At 36.7% G+C, this 12,800-nt stretch overlaps 1 protein-coding gene across 1 annotated transcript; it reads left to right on the plus strand.

Moving 5' to 3' along the window:
* Positions 1–531: 531 nt before the first annotated feature.
* Positions 532–1,359, plus strand: LOC110888660. The gene is made up of 2 exons (XM_022136176.1): positions 532–750; positions 940–1,359. The coding sequence occupies exons 1-2, from the start codon at positions 532–534 to the stop codon at positions 1,357–1,359; spliced, it is 639 nt and encodes a 212-aa protein (XP_021991868.1).
* Positions 1,360–12,800: the final 11,441 nt, after the last annotated feature.

Here is a 12,800-nt window from a genome sequence, read left to right on the forward strand (position 1 = left end):
TGTTTAGAGCAAACCAACAGGCTTTGATTCTTGTCTTCTGATCAGTTCCTGTAACCCTAACTGAAGCTTACAAGCCTGATCCACTGAAGTTTTCGCACCCACTGTGAGAGTATTCTGACTTTTTTATTATTTTTTTTCTCTCCCTTTGTTTTTTCGTTACTTTGCATCACTGATTCAGTGTGTCTAGGCATATTGATACCGGGTTAGTGAAGACCGATTTGATTTGGGACACAGAGAGGGTTCACTCTGTTGCATTCTTGATTGATTATCTTTTTTTCTGTGTTTCTTGTTTGATTGTCTGTGTTGAGTTTGGCTCTCTGTCTTGGCTATTTTGTTTTCTGAATCTGTTTATGATTGCCTGTTATCATGCCTGATAAGGATAGTGATTCTCTTGTTACCACTAGTAGCACTCTGGTTAGTAAAATTGATGCTGGTGACCCTCTTTAGCTACATCATAGTGACTCTGCTAATCTGACAATTGTTAATATAAAACTGAAAGGAACCAACAATTACAATGTTTGGGCTAATGCTATGAATCTGGCTTTACAAGTTAAAAATAAATTAGGGTTTATTGATGGATCTTCTGTTAGATCTACTACTGATGAAGTGTTAGGTAAACAGTGGGATCATTGTAGTTCTATTGTTCTTACATGGATTTTGAATTATGTGTCTGAAGAATTATATTTGGGTCATGTTTATTCTACACTTGCCTTTGTTGTGTGGAAAGAACTAAAAGAAACCTATGATAAGGTTGATGGGTCGGTGGTCTTTAATTTATATAAAAAAGTTAACTCTTTTTCTCAAAATGGCATGCCTGTCTCTGAGTATTATCATAAACTTAATTGCATGTGGAAACAATTAGATCAAATTCTATCTCTACCTACGTGTACTTGTGATGCATCTAAACAATTTAATGATTTCAATCACTTGATTAAATAGATGCCGTTCTTAATGGGTCTTGACAGTGTTTACCAGTCTGTAAGAACTTCTCTGTTAACTAGGGAAGTTCTTCCTTCTGTAAAAGAAGCCTTCTATGTTGTTTCAAGAGAAGAATCTCACAGAAATTCAAACAATTTTTCTGAAAAAATCTCTAATAATCCTGTTGGCTTTGCTGTTAAAACCAGTCAATCTTTTGATTCAAAAAGGAAAAATGTTAGACCCCATAACCCAAATCTTAAATGCTCACATTGTAACAAGACTGGACACACTGTTGAAAGATGTTATGAACTGGTTGGTTACCCCTCTTGGATGAAATCTAAATCAAGTGGTAATAAGGGAGGCAGGGTTAGTAATAATGTGGTTGTTGATACGTCTGAAACTGCTTCATCGTCTACTGTGAATGGTTTGACAAATGAATAGATTGCGCAATTACTTAGCTTGTTGAATGATAAGTCCAGAAGTGAAACTCAAGGCAGTAACTTTGCTGGTAGGTCTAATTATGGTTGTTTTAACAGTTCTACTGATGGCTTTAAACCTACATGTGACTTTAAACCTGCTTATTGTTTTTCCAACTTTGGAAATAATGGGAAAAAGGCGGGGTGGATAATTGATTTAGGGGCAAATTAACACATGATTACAGATGACATTAATCTTATAAATCAAATGGATGTTACAGAATATAACATCAAAGTCAAACATCCCAATAGGACAAGTGCTTTAGTAACTAAGATTGGTGATGTTAAACTAAGTAATAAGGTCATCTTATATGATGTGTTTGTTATTCCTGATTATTTTGCCAATCTTTTTTCTGTTTATAAACTTGCCAAAGACTGCAATCTGACTGTTTCCTTTGTTGAACATAATTGTTATATTCAAGACTCTCAAACAAAGAAAGTCCTGGTGACTAGTAGTCAGCTTGATGGTCTGAACTTTTGTGGTAGTTCTACTATGTCTAACAAGGTGTGTAATGCTAGTCTTGATGTTAATCTTTGGCATGCTAGATTAGGACACCCTGTTGAACCTGTGTTGCATGTTTTAAAAGACAAACTAGATATTAAAAAGGATACTAAATTTGAACCTTGTGAAACATGTCATAGGGCAAAACAACATAGGGAACCGTTCCCTTTAAGTGATCATAAGACTAAGTCTTTAGGAGATCTTGTGCATCTTGATGTATGGGGTCCCTATAGAGTTCAAAGGAAGGATGGCTCTAGATATTTCCTAACAGTGGTTGATGATTACACACGAGCTGTTTGGGTCTACCTTATGAAAAATAAAGATGAAGTGTTTTACAATATAAAAGGATTCTTCAACATGCTTAAAACCCAATTCAGTAAAAACATTAAAATGTTCAGAAGTGATAATGGTACTGATGCGTGTGAAGTGTGTTATAAATTAGGTATATATTTTAAGCCCTTCTACACTTTTTAGCCAAGTTTCAAATTTATAAAACACGATATTTACTAACACTAAACACACATATGGGCAAGTGCACCAATCGTGAGCGTGGTATAGTGTTGGTAAGATACCGAGGTCGTCCAAGGACACAAGAGCTTTTAGTACCGGTTTATCCTCAACGTCTAATCAAATCAAAATGTTAGAAAAAAAGGTTTTTTAAACTAGAAAAATAAAACTAACTAAAATGCTGAAAATAAAATAAAAGTAAAAACAGATAGACAAGATGAATCACTTGGATCCGACTTGTGTGTAGTGTAACCTTTGATTATTTTCGCACTTTTGCACTTATTTAAGAGATTATCTTAGTTATTATAGTAGGCCCCTCTTTTGAAGGTGACGTTACCCTCAACCCAGTAGTTTGAGTCAGCAAGGATACAATCCTAAAGGGTCGGATTATTGAAAGATAATTAATTAAGTTATTAATGCATAATGTGGTAGGCCCCTCTTTTGAAGGTGACGTTACCCTCGGCTAAGTAGTCTGAGTCAGCAGGGATACAGTCCTAAGTAGCCGGGTTAAAGTTTTAATAGTAGTTTAACTTATGAGGGGATCAAAGAGTTTGGACCCCCGCCATCCAATACCCTCGGCTAAGTAGTCTGAGTCAGCAGGGATACAGTCCTAAGTAGCCGGGTTAAAGTTTTAATAGTAGTTTAACTTATGAGGGGATCAAAGAGTTTGGACCCCCGCCATCCAATACCGGTGGGTGTTGAAGGAGGTCCTACTAAATTTGACCCAGGTCCTTTGTAGGATCTATACACTGAACAATGGCCAGACTCTTACCAAACCGTTCCCTTAACCCCCGACCAGGTAGCCAACATACCTCCATATAGAACGTGGATATATGAATGGTGAAAATCTTTTATTTTATATAGACAGTAAAATAACACCAAGACACCACGGACAAACGATAAGGAAGAATCACCTTCAACATAAGAAACTAGTTATTAAAATCATTAATACATAACCAATTAAAAAGTGCAAAAGATTAAAAATGAAAAGTATTACACTAAACACTTGTCTTCACCAAGTGATGTAAGAGACTTAGGCAAACATGGCCTTTGATTGTCAAGAACTCTTACGATCAATCTCGGATCCCGAGACGACTCACACACTCTATGATGGACAATGGATGATGGTGGTGGATGATGGTGTTGTGATGGTGGTGGGTGGTGGGTGAAGTGTGAGAGAGGTGGTGTGCCAAGGGATGAATTGCAAGAGCTCCAAGCATTCCTATTTATAGGCTGAACAGAAGCTCGGGCACGACCCCGTGTCCATCCTCCTCTCTTTCTTCATTAAATGCAGTTTGTCTGCATTAGTTGACCACGCCCCCGTGTCTGCAGAGCACGACCCCGTGTGCAGAAGCATATCTGTACTATCAAGATTTGCCTGGATTCTGCGAATCTTATAGTTGACCACGGCCCCGTGTCCGCTGAGCACGGCCCCGTGGTGGGCGATGGAAGCTTCTACAACTTTGTCTTTTCTGCTGACACTTGGGCACGCCCCCGTGCTCACTGAGCACGGGGCGTGTTCAGCCTTCTGTTATCTTGTTTTGCTTGGGAAGATGCTGTCGGGGGGTCGGGCATGCCACGTTTGTTCCTTTTCTTGTATTTTGTTAGATTTAGTTGTCTTTTTGCTTCTTTTGTTTATTTAAGCTCATTTAATCCTGAAAATACAAAAGGTAGACAAAAGCACACTTTTTCCAACATTAGTACTAAAAAAGGGTTAGTTTTATACCACAATTGATGTAATTTATATGTTGCATTTTGTGCACATCTAATACCCCCACACTTGAATCTTTGTTTGTCCTCAAGCAAAACTCCTTATAATGTGGCTTTTTAACTCCCAAATGGAATGGGTAGAAGAGAAGGTTTTTGGGCTTGTCATAGAGTGTCGGGTTTTCCAAGATTAATTATTAAGTTTTATTTTTATTTATTTATAATTCTATTCGTCATGATTTTTTAAAAACGTTTCATAAGATAAATTGCTTATTAAGGCATAACATGCCTCTTTAAAATTCCATTTATATACAAGTTCACATACCTCACGGGGGATCACTTAACACTCGGCCGAAGGTGTATTTTTAGTGAATCACTCGAGAGCGGCATGGAACTTACTCCTACCATATGTTTACCAAGTAATCAATCCTCCTCCTTTTTAGCTATAGACCTTTGTAAATATCAAGAGGACTTTTTGGGTGAAGGGTTAGGCTTGGGCTTAAGGTGGGTGGTTGGGTTAGTGGTTAATAAAAGGGCGAAAGGCGTAAAAAGCATCGGTTTTTTTTTAAAGACTTTTATTTTTGATAATTTATTTTATTTTGATGAACCATTTCTTTCAAACAAAGTTATTTTTAATAAACTTGTTTGTTTATTTGGTTTCATCATTGTTTTTTTTTCTTTTTTTTTTTCAACATAAGTCATGAGAAAAACCGAGCTTTGTTACTAAAAGAAAGGGTAAAAATGAAAAAGGGTTTAGGTGGGTAAAAAGGGTGTTTGTTTTTGGGTTAAGAAATGAAAAGGTTTAGGCTCAAAGGGGTTAACTAAGGGGATTTTGGGTAGGTGGTAAAAAAAGAAAAATAACGGTGTAGAAATAAAAAGGGTTAGTCCTAATGCCTCCATCATTTACTTACTCGGGTTTAAGTTGGTAAGGACCGGGAATGCATTGTCGTGGAAAGTTCTAGAGTTGTAAGAACCAAGCGGCTATTCACACAAGAAACGAAAGATGAGCATTTAGTTTAAAAATATGTATTTGTATGCTCAAAAAAGGCTCAAAACTCACTTTTGTGGGAATGGGTTTTTATGTGATCAAGTATATATAATCAAATTTTAACTAAGCTTATCATGCCGTTTTATAATTTTCTTATGTTGGTTCTTTTTATCACGACGCTATCGGTTGTAAATTTGTAAAAATATAACCTTTTTTTGAACTTTGAAATTCCCAACTTAAACTTAGACAAGTAAAAAGAAAATGAAATTTTTTAAAAAAACTTTGGGGTGATTAGCGGTTCCAATAAAGTTTTGTGTAAGGCTTGTTAATTAGGACTTGTAAGATTCAAGGTTTTAGCATCCCCCCACACTTAAATTACACATTTTCCTCAATGTGTCCCAAAAATAAGTTTAGGTTGATTGAATGTGTAAAAGGGTGTTAAAAATCAAAAATTCATGTTACTGGTACTCTGGACACGGCCCCGTGGTGACCGGGCACGGCCCCGTGTTCAAGTGCCAGTAACAAAAGTTTGTAAAAAGAAACAGAAGTCTGGACACGGGGTCGTGTTCAGTGAGCACGCCCCGTGTCCAGTTACCTGAATTGGGTATTTTCTGCAGACTGTGTAGCACGAGGCCGTGTCGGGCGGACACGGCCCGTGCTGAACTTGCTGTAATGAAGAAATTTTGTCGGATGGCTCTGTTTTCATGCATGGGGCGCTGTTTCTCATTTCCCTTGTCATCCTTCACCATCCCGAGTGTGTTTCACCCATTATAACATCATTAAACACCAAATTAACTAAAACCATCATTCATTAAACCATAGAGAGAATTACATAATATTCCTTGTAAGTTAATATTCTAGATAGATTGGTCAAATAAAAACATAAAAAGTCTAAACCAAGAAGTTCTAGCCTAAAATTTATTCTAATAGCAAAATTTCTGAAAAGATAATTCTCTCGGTTGGAAAAGGCTTGAAGAACTTCTTCCTCCGGATTACGGGTTCTTTAAACGTCGGCGAGCCACTCTTCTATTTCCCTTGGGAAAAGGAAGGCGGGCTCGTCGGCATCGGTTTGAGGGGGTGTAACTTCCACCAGGACTTCTTGCAAGTTTTTGTTGGTGCATCCATCTGTCGTCTTCGTCTTGTATCGAGTCTTGTATAGAGCTAGATAGATCAGGGCACGAAAAACGAGATAGTGGATATGAGGGTGATTCCGCTTGAAATGTCAACAGGACAGTTTCAAGCGAAATCATATAATTTCTGATTTCGCTTGTAGTTATCTAAGAGATTTCGCTTGAATGTAACATGATGATTTCGCTTGAAATGTGTTCAAGCGAAATCAGAACACCTATATATAGGGGTGTTCCAAGCGAAATCAGTAGAACAATTCTTCCGGTTTTGCCACGAAGTGCTGCCGAAGTGTCGACTCGTTGTAAACGTCATTCTTATCAATCAAATCGACAGTTTAAGTGATAATCTTGCTAAATTGACCTCAGTTTGTCTGTTTCCGCCGTTCAAACTGAGATAAACTCTTCTGATCGACTCATTTGGGTCTGAAAACGATCCTACAAGTGGTATCAGAGCTCAGGAGGAAGAGTTCATACCAATTCAGCTACTTTTTCTGACTTCTACACTTTATTTTTCAAATTGAACATCTTTTCACGGTTAAAATTGGTTCAAATTCACACACAACACGCGCAATCATGTTTTAACAAAGCCTTGAAAGTTTCAGGATAAAACTCGATCTAAAACTTGATATTTTTGTAATTCCGGTTGAAAACGTTCGAGAGAATGATGACATCAGCGTGATTCCGCTTGAGATAGTACATTGATTTCGCTTAGAATTGATATTCCGATTGAAGAATTTTTTGTGATTTCGCTCGAGACGTGCTATTCCGCTCCAAGATCAGTATTTCGCTTGAAAGTTCTTAGTGATTCCGCTTGGAACGGTATCCCGCTTGGAAATTATTGTTGATTCCGCTTGAATCAAGGGTTTCACTTGAAAAGGGGTCTCGCTTGAAAATTGCTATTTTGCTTGAACAGTCAATTTTGAGAATTTTGAAATCCGAATCATGGACGAGGAATTTTATAACGCATTCGCTACCCCGGTTACCCGGATCAATCTTGCACAGAACACGATGTTGGAAAACGAAACGGGAACTATGCAAAAACCACCCAAGCTCATCAACATCGAGGAGTATAAGGGTTGGGAAGGACGTTTTGAGAACTGGTTACAAGCAAACTATCTTGATGCTTGGGAATGTGTTGAGATGAAGTATGTGAGACCGACAAATGATGATGAGGAGATTATTGCTATCAAGGATATGAGTGCTGAAGATAAAAGGAAATACAAAAATGAGAAAATGATGTTGAGTCTGCTACAACAAGCTGTGAAAGAAGACATCATGGTCTTATTGCAACATAACGGAAGTTCTTATTCGATCTGGAAAGCATTAAGATCAAAGTTTGTTGGTAGTCAGGAAATGCTCAAGAACAAGAAATCGCTTTTGAAGAAAGAGTTTGATTTGTTTCGTGGTTTGAAGAATGAGAGCACAAAGCAGATTATAGAAAGATACTGCAATTTGTTGGTTAACATGAGAAGGGTGAGTATCAACAAAGATAATGAGGAGTTGATTGAAAAGTTAGCAGATGCGTTACCACACGAAACTTGGGGTACATATTTGATGATTCTCAAAAATAAGAAAGGATTTAACACGCTAACTTTGAGTAAATTCATTGAAAAGTTGGAAGCTCAGGAAATGGAGCAACGGAAGATTGTTTGAATGAAAGATTTTGATGGTGAACAAGACATCGGGCTTTACTACAAAACAGGGATGAATGAGAAAACTATCAATTTATCTCCAAAGGTTGAAACTGCTTTTAATGCAAATAATTCATCTGGAAGTTCATCAACAGGATCAAGCAGCAAGACAAGTTTTTCTTCATATCCATCATTTGATCCTAACTTGACAGTGACAAAGAGTGGTAGAAAGTTACAATGCAACATTGTTCTGAATCTGGAGAATGATCAAGACTACACTGAAGAAGTTGCAAAGAGCCACATGTCTCTGTTAGGGGATGTTTTAGAATCATATGGTAGTTTTGTTGCAAGTCGGATCGGGAATCCAATGCTGACTAAAGAGGATTACGATCAGAACGATGCTGAAGAAATGGAATTAATGGATATAAAATGGTGTTTTGCAAGTGTGTTGAGGAGAGCTGAGAAATTCAAGCAGATCACGGGACGAGATGATTTCCGTGATGCGTGTGTTTCTACTTTGGGTTTTGATAAATTTAAAGTCACTTGTTTTCGTTGCAGGGAAAAAGGACACTTCAAAAGAGAGTGCAAGAATCGCGAAGCAAGTGGAGCTCAAAATCCATTCAACACCAACAATGATTATTATCGAAAGGCGATCTATCATCAAGTTGCTCAATCATCAAGTCAACAAGAACCACAAGTTGCTCATGGGAGGAAAGTGATTGAAGATTCTTCAAAAAGAGTGTGCATGGTGAATCACGATGAGAAAAAGTCGTCAACAGATTTCAACTGGGATAAATATGTTTCAGCTGATGCTAAAGCATTGATAATAGATCAAGATGATGAGAAATTACCCGAAGGTTTTAGTTGGGAGAACTTCAATTGGGATGACTATTGGCCAGACAAAGATTTGTTGAAAGCCAAAGCATTTGTTACTCGAATTGAAGAAGATAGTGATGATGATGTAACTGAGTACTATGCTAAACAAATGAGAGATCACTTGAAGATGATGACTAAAAGTGATAGTGAAGATGATAAAGCCAAGAAGAAAAAGAAAAAGGTAAAGACACCGGTGAGCAGTGACGATGAAACTGTACCGGTAGTGAGAAGAAAAGTGAAAGAAGTTTCAACTTTCAAAATTGATGAAGAAGCTGTTGCGAAAAAGTGTCCAGTAATGTGTGAAAATTGTGAAGCAATGAAGAAACAAAATAGTTCGTTGATTCACAATATGAACAGATTGAAGGAATCATATGATGTGCTGAACAAAGCGATGAATATGTACAATGACACAAGTGAAGAGCAAGCAACAGCAATGAAGACACTTCAGGGAGCGTTCATGATTAAACAGAAAGTGGTGAACAATTACATCGAGAAGTGTGCTGCTCTTGAACAGAAACTAGAGTTACAAAGAATTGAAACTGAAAGAGTAAATCGTTTGTTGAAAAGTTACTCATGTACTTCTTATGTCATTGACAGGATTTATCCATCTGTTGAAGGAATGAAGGCATTTGAAGAGGATGAAGTAACTGAAGAAATGAATGCTGGAAAAATTTCTGATGAGAAGACTTCTGAAAAGAAGACTGAGAAGAAAAGTGACACAAAGAAAAAGACTGACAAAAAGAACTCTGGTAAGAAACAAGGTGTCAGTTACAACAAGTGTCCACCCCCGCTGGAAAATGGATATTTGCGCAGAAATCGAAATTCTGAAAGAATCCAAAAGGCTACAAACTTACAGTGGGAGTTAGAGTCGTCAGTAAATTTGCCAGAAAATATTGATGTTACGTTTACATCGTCTGACACTGATCAACAATCTCAATTGATGAAGAAAATAGTGGATCATGTGTTAGATAACGATGAAACAGAGGAGTCTAAGTCGGAGTCTATGTCGGAGTCAAAGTCTGAGTCCAGCACTCCGGGTCAATATGAAAAACAGGGCAAAAGAGTTTATGATAAAGAATTCCTGTTATCAAAATCTAATTTGGATGACGAACCGTTTAAAGTTGCTTATACTTTGAATGATTCTGACAAATTATATTCTGATGAGGAATTTCCAATAAGAGGTGTTAAAACTGAAATGATCAAAAAGGTTTTCAAACTCACAGAAATTAATATTTTTGAAATAAAAGATTTATATCTTAATGAAAAACCTAAAAAAATACACCTCAAGAGTTCAACAAAGATTAAACAAGAAAAAAGGTTACAGTTCTGGTTCTGGTTTTCAAAAGAAACCAATTACCATAACGGTAATTTCAAAAAGAAAGGTTTTGGTTTTACTCCAACAGAAAAACAGAAAAATGAAAAATATGTTCATGATTTTAAATCAAAGATAAAATTTGTTTCAGGTACATCAGCAGAAGAAGAAGAAAAGAAAGAGTTTTGGAGACAGTCAAACAGTGATTTCCTTGCGAAGAAGCAAGATGAGATGAAGACTGTTGATCAAAAGAAGAAAACTCGAATCTGTTTCAAATGTGGTAGAATTAGACATCTTGCAGCAAATTGTTTGTAACCAATTCAAACCAAACAGGGAGTTTCTAAACTCTAAGAGAAAGTAGTTGAGTTTGAACCACCAATTGACAGAACCAAATCATTCAAAAATTCAAAATTTGAAATTGGTGAATGTTCAAACAGGTTTTACAAGAAGAGAGGTAAATCTGAAAATCAGAAATGGGTGGTTAAAAAGTTTGTTGATAGTTCTAGCGATGATTCTGATAGGTCAAAATCAGAGGAGCTATCTTCTGGCGATGAATCTGATTCCACAAAATCAGAGGAGCCACAGGTTGAGGTAAACAGTGAAAAATTAGTTCCGACTGTGGATGATGAGAATTTTCCACCACTTCGGGCTGAAAATTTTAAGAAGAAAATTGGTAAAGTTGAGATTTCTAACCAATTTTATTCTAATAAGCAGGTTTTTGATGTTGAAAAAGCCTTTAACCCCAAGGTAAAACATATCTTTGGTAAGATGATTGATCGAAAAGTCAAAGGGGTTAAAGAGTTCTACGAGAAGAAGATGGGAGGTAAGAAACCGAGTGTTGGTGACTCGGTGACACCCAAGGCTGGTCAGGCTTGGGTGGATATTTTCTTTGAATGAAAAACCTGACTTGCCGGATATTCCAAGTTTGTAATCGCGGATCAGGAATCGGCATCTCTCTTAAAATGTTTTGAAAAGGTAAAGTGTGACTTGCCGGAGTTCCCAGGTTGGTAAGCGTGGAACATGAAACGGCATCATTCTTTATAATTGATTTTTTTTACGTACAAGTGGTAAGAGGTTGATTCTTACAACGTGATTAATCAAGGTCATTAATTTGAACTTGATGTAATCTTCATACAAGTGGTTGAAAGACAATATGATGAACCACATCCCCATCCCTACAAATGGTAAAATCAACTAAACTTATTTTCCGAAAAAATCATTTTGATTAAAACAAACTTAAGTGTTTTGAAATCTAAATGAGAAAATAGTTTTGTTGATAGAGGGAGTTCGGATTGTTTACGCCAAGTGGATGGCGAATTGAGGTGATTTGATATCAGTTGTCGTCTTACTTGTATAGTTTGTTTTTCAAAATTTGTTTCTACAAAGTGGGTCAAGAGCTTAGTTTGTTTTCAATTTTCGTTAAATGTGTTTTCATTTTAGGGGGAGTAGAAAATTTCAGAAAATCCAAAAACATTAGAAAATTTGAAAAAGCCAAAAACATGATAAAAACAAAAATGAGTTTTGTTGTGAAAAAGAGGAAATGATAGTACATCAGTGGACTATAACAACATGCTAAAGAAATGGAAAGTAAAAATGTGATAAACAATCTCACTGCGGATATGCAAGTATGTTTTTATACATTTAGTAGATTGTGGCGAGATATAAACCTAAATTTCAAACTTGCTTATATCGTGGGGAACAACTTCTTGGATATATGGGTAACTCCCGAAATCTTGTTTGAAAGATCCCTCTTTCTGAGATACTAGGTCTTTATGCTTAGTGATATCTGGGGTATTATCCCGGGACTTCTGCTGAATGGAAATTCTGACCTAGTCCCCGTATAATACTCTCCACAATGCTTGAAATATAGCGCCGCCCTCAGCATAAAAAATGATGAAACATTGAAAAATGCTAATCATGTGCTGTTGAAGAAAAGATCCTCTAAAGGGGACACACCTAAAGTCGAACCATCATCTCTCTGCTGAACGGAAGTTCTGACCTGAGCTCTCACGGTTTCGCACCTAACCCCTTATAGATATCATCTAGGTATACTCACCTGTAAGACTGAATATCGGGATCTGGATACGGGAGTATATTCAAGTGGTGGGACACGCGAATAAGTTTAAGTATCTAAGACATTAATATCGTATCTCGAAACAGTTGAACTTTGTGTGAAAATTTAAGTGGACCAGTATACTGACAATCTAAGTGAATTGTTTAGAACTTAAAAATGAAATAAAGCTTAACGATGTTGGTGATTTGTCTCAGAAACTGATATGATCCTCTTACACAAACTCACAAAAATATTGTCTGTATAGATTTCATTTATGCATAGTTGTATTCTTACATGTGGTGTCAGTTTTGAATTTCAAAAATCCAAAAAGATTTTAGTGTGCTTTAGCATAAATTTTGAAAAACACAAAAAGATTTTCGACAACTTGTGTTGGAGAGCTGATTTTCAAAATTTCAAGTGCTAAACATGATGACATTTTGTGAAGGGGAGTTTGAGTAAAAAAATTAAAATCTATCTCACAAGTGTTCATAAGAAGTTTTGAAAATGATACTCCTGCAGGTGGTTCATCAGAGACTAAATGATAGATCATGTTATAATTTTTATAAGTGGTGTCTGAATGTGTTACAGTTTAATATCATAAAATTTATGTTTGTGGTAGAGATTTATGCAGGTCTGAGTAAGAGCTAGGTTTTCGATCCTAAGCAGAGTGTTAAGCCAAGCAACGATCTTGAACCTGTGAAAG

The sequence above is a fragment of the Helianthus annuus genome, chromosome 11 (genome assembly GCF_002127325.2).
Source record: "Helianthus annuus cultivar XRQ/B chromosome 11, HanXRQr2.0-SUNRISE, whole genome shotgun sequence".
NCBI classification, from domain to species: domain Eukaryota; kingdom Viridiplantae; phylum Streptophyta; class Magnoliopsida; order Asterales; family Asteraceae; genus Helianthus; species Helianthus annuus.

Coding starts and splice junctions, on each gene's coding strand:
- LOC110888660 (XM_022136176.1), top strand. CDS start 532: ATGAATCTGGCTTTACAAGTTAAAAATAAATTAGGGTTTATTGATGGA. Junction 751..939: donor TAAAAGAAACCTATGATAAG/GTTGATGGGTCG, acceptor TTGATTAAATAG/ATGCCGTTCTTAATGGGTCT.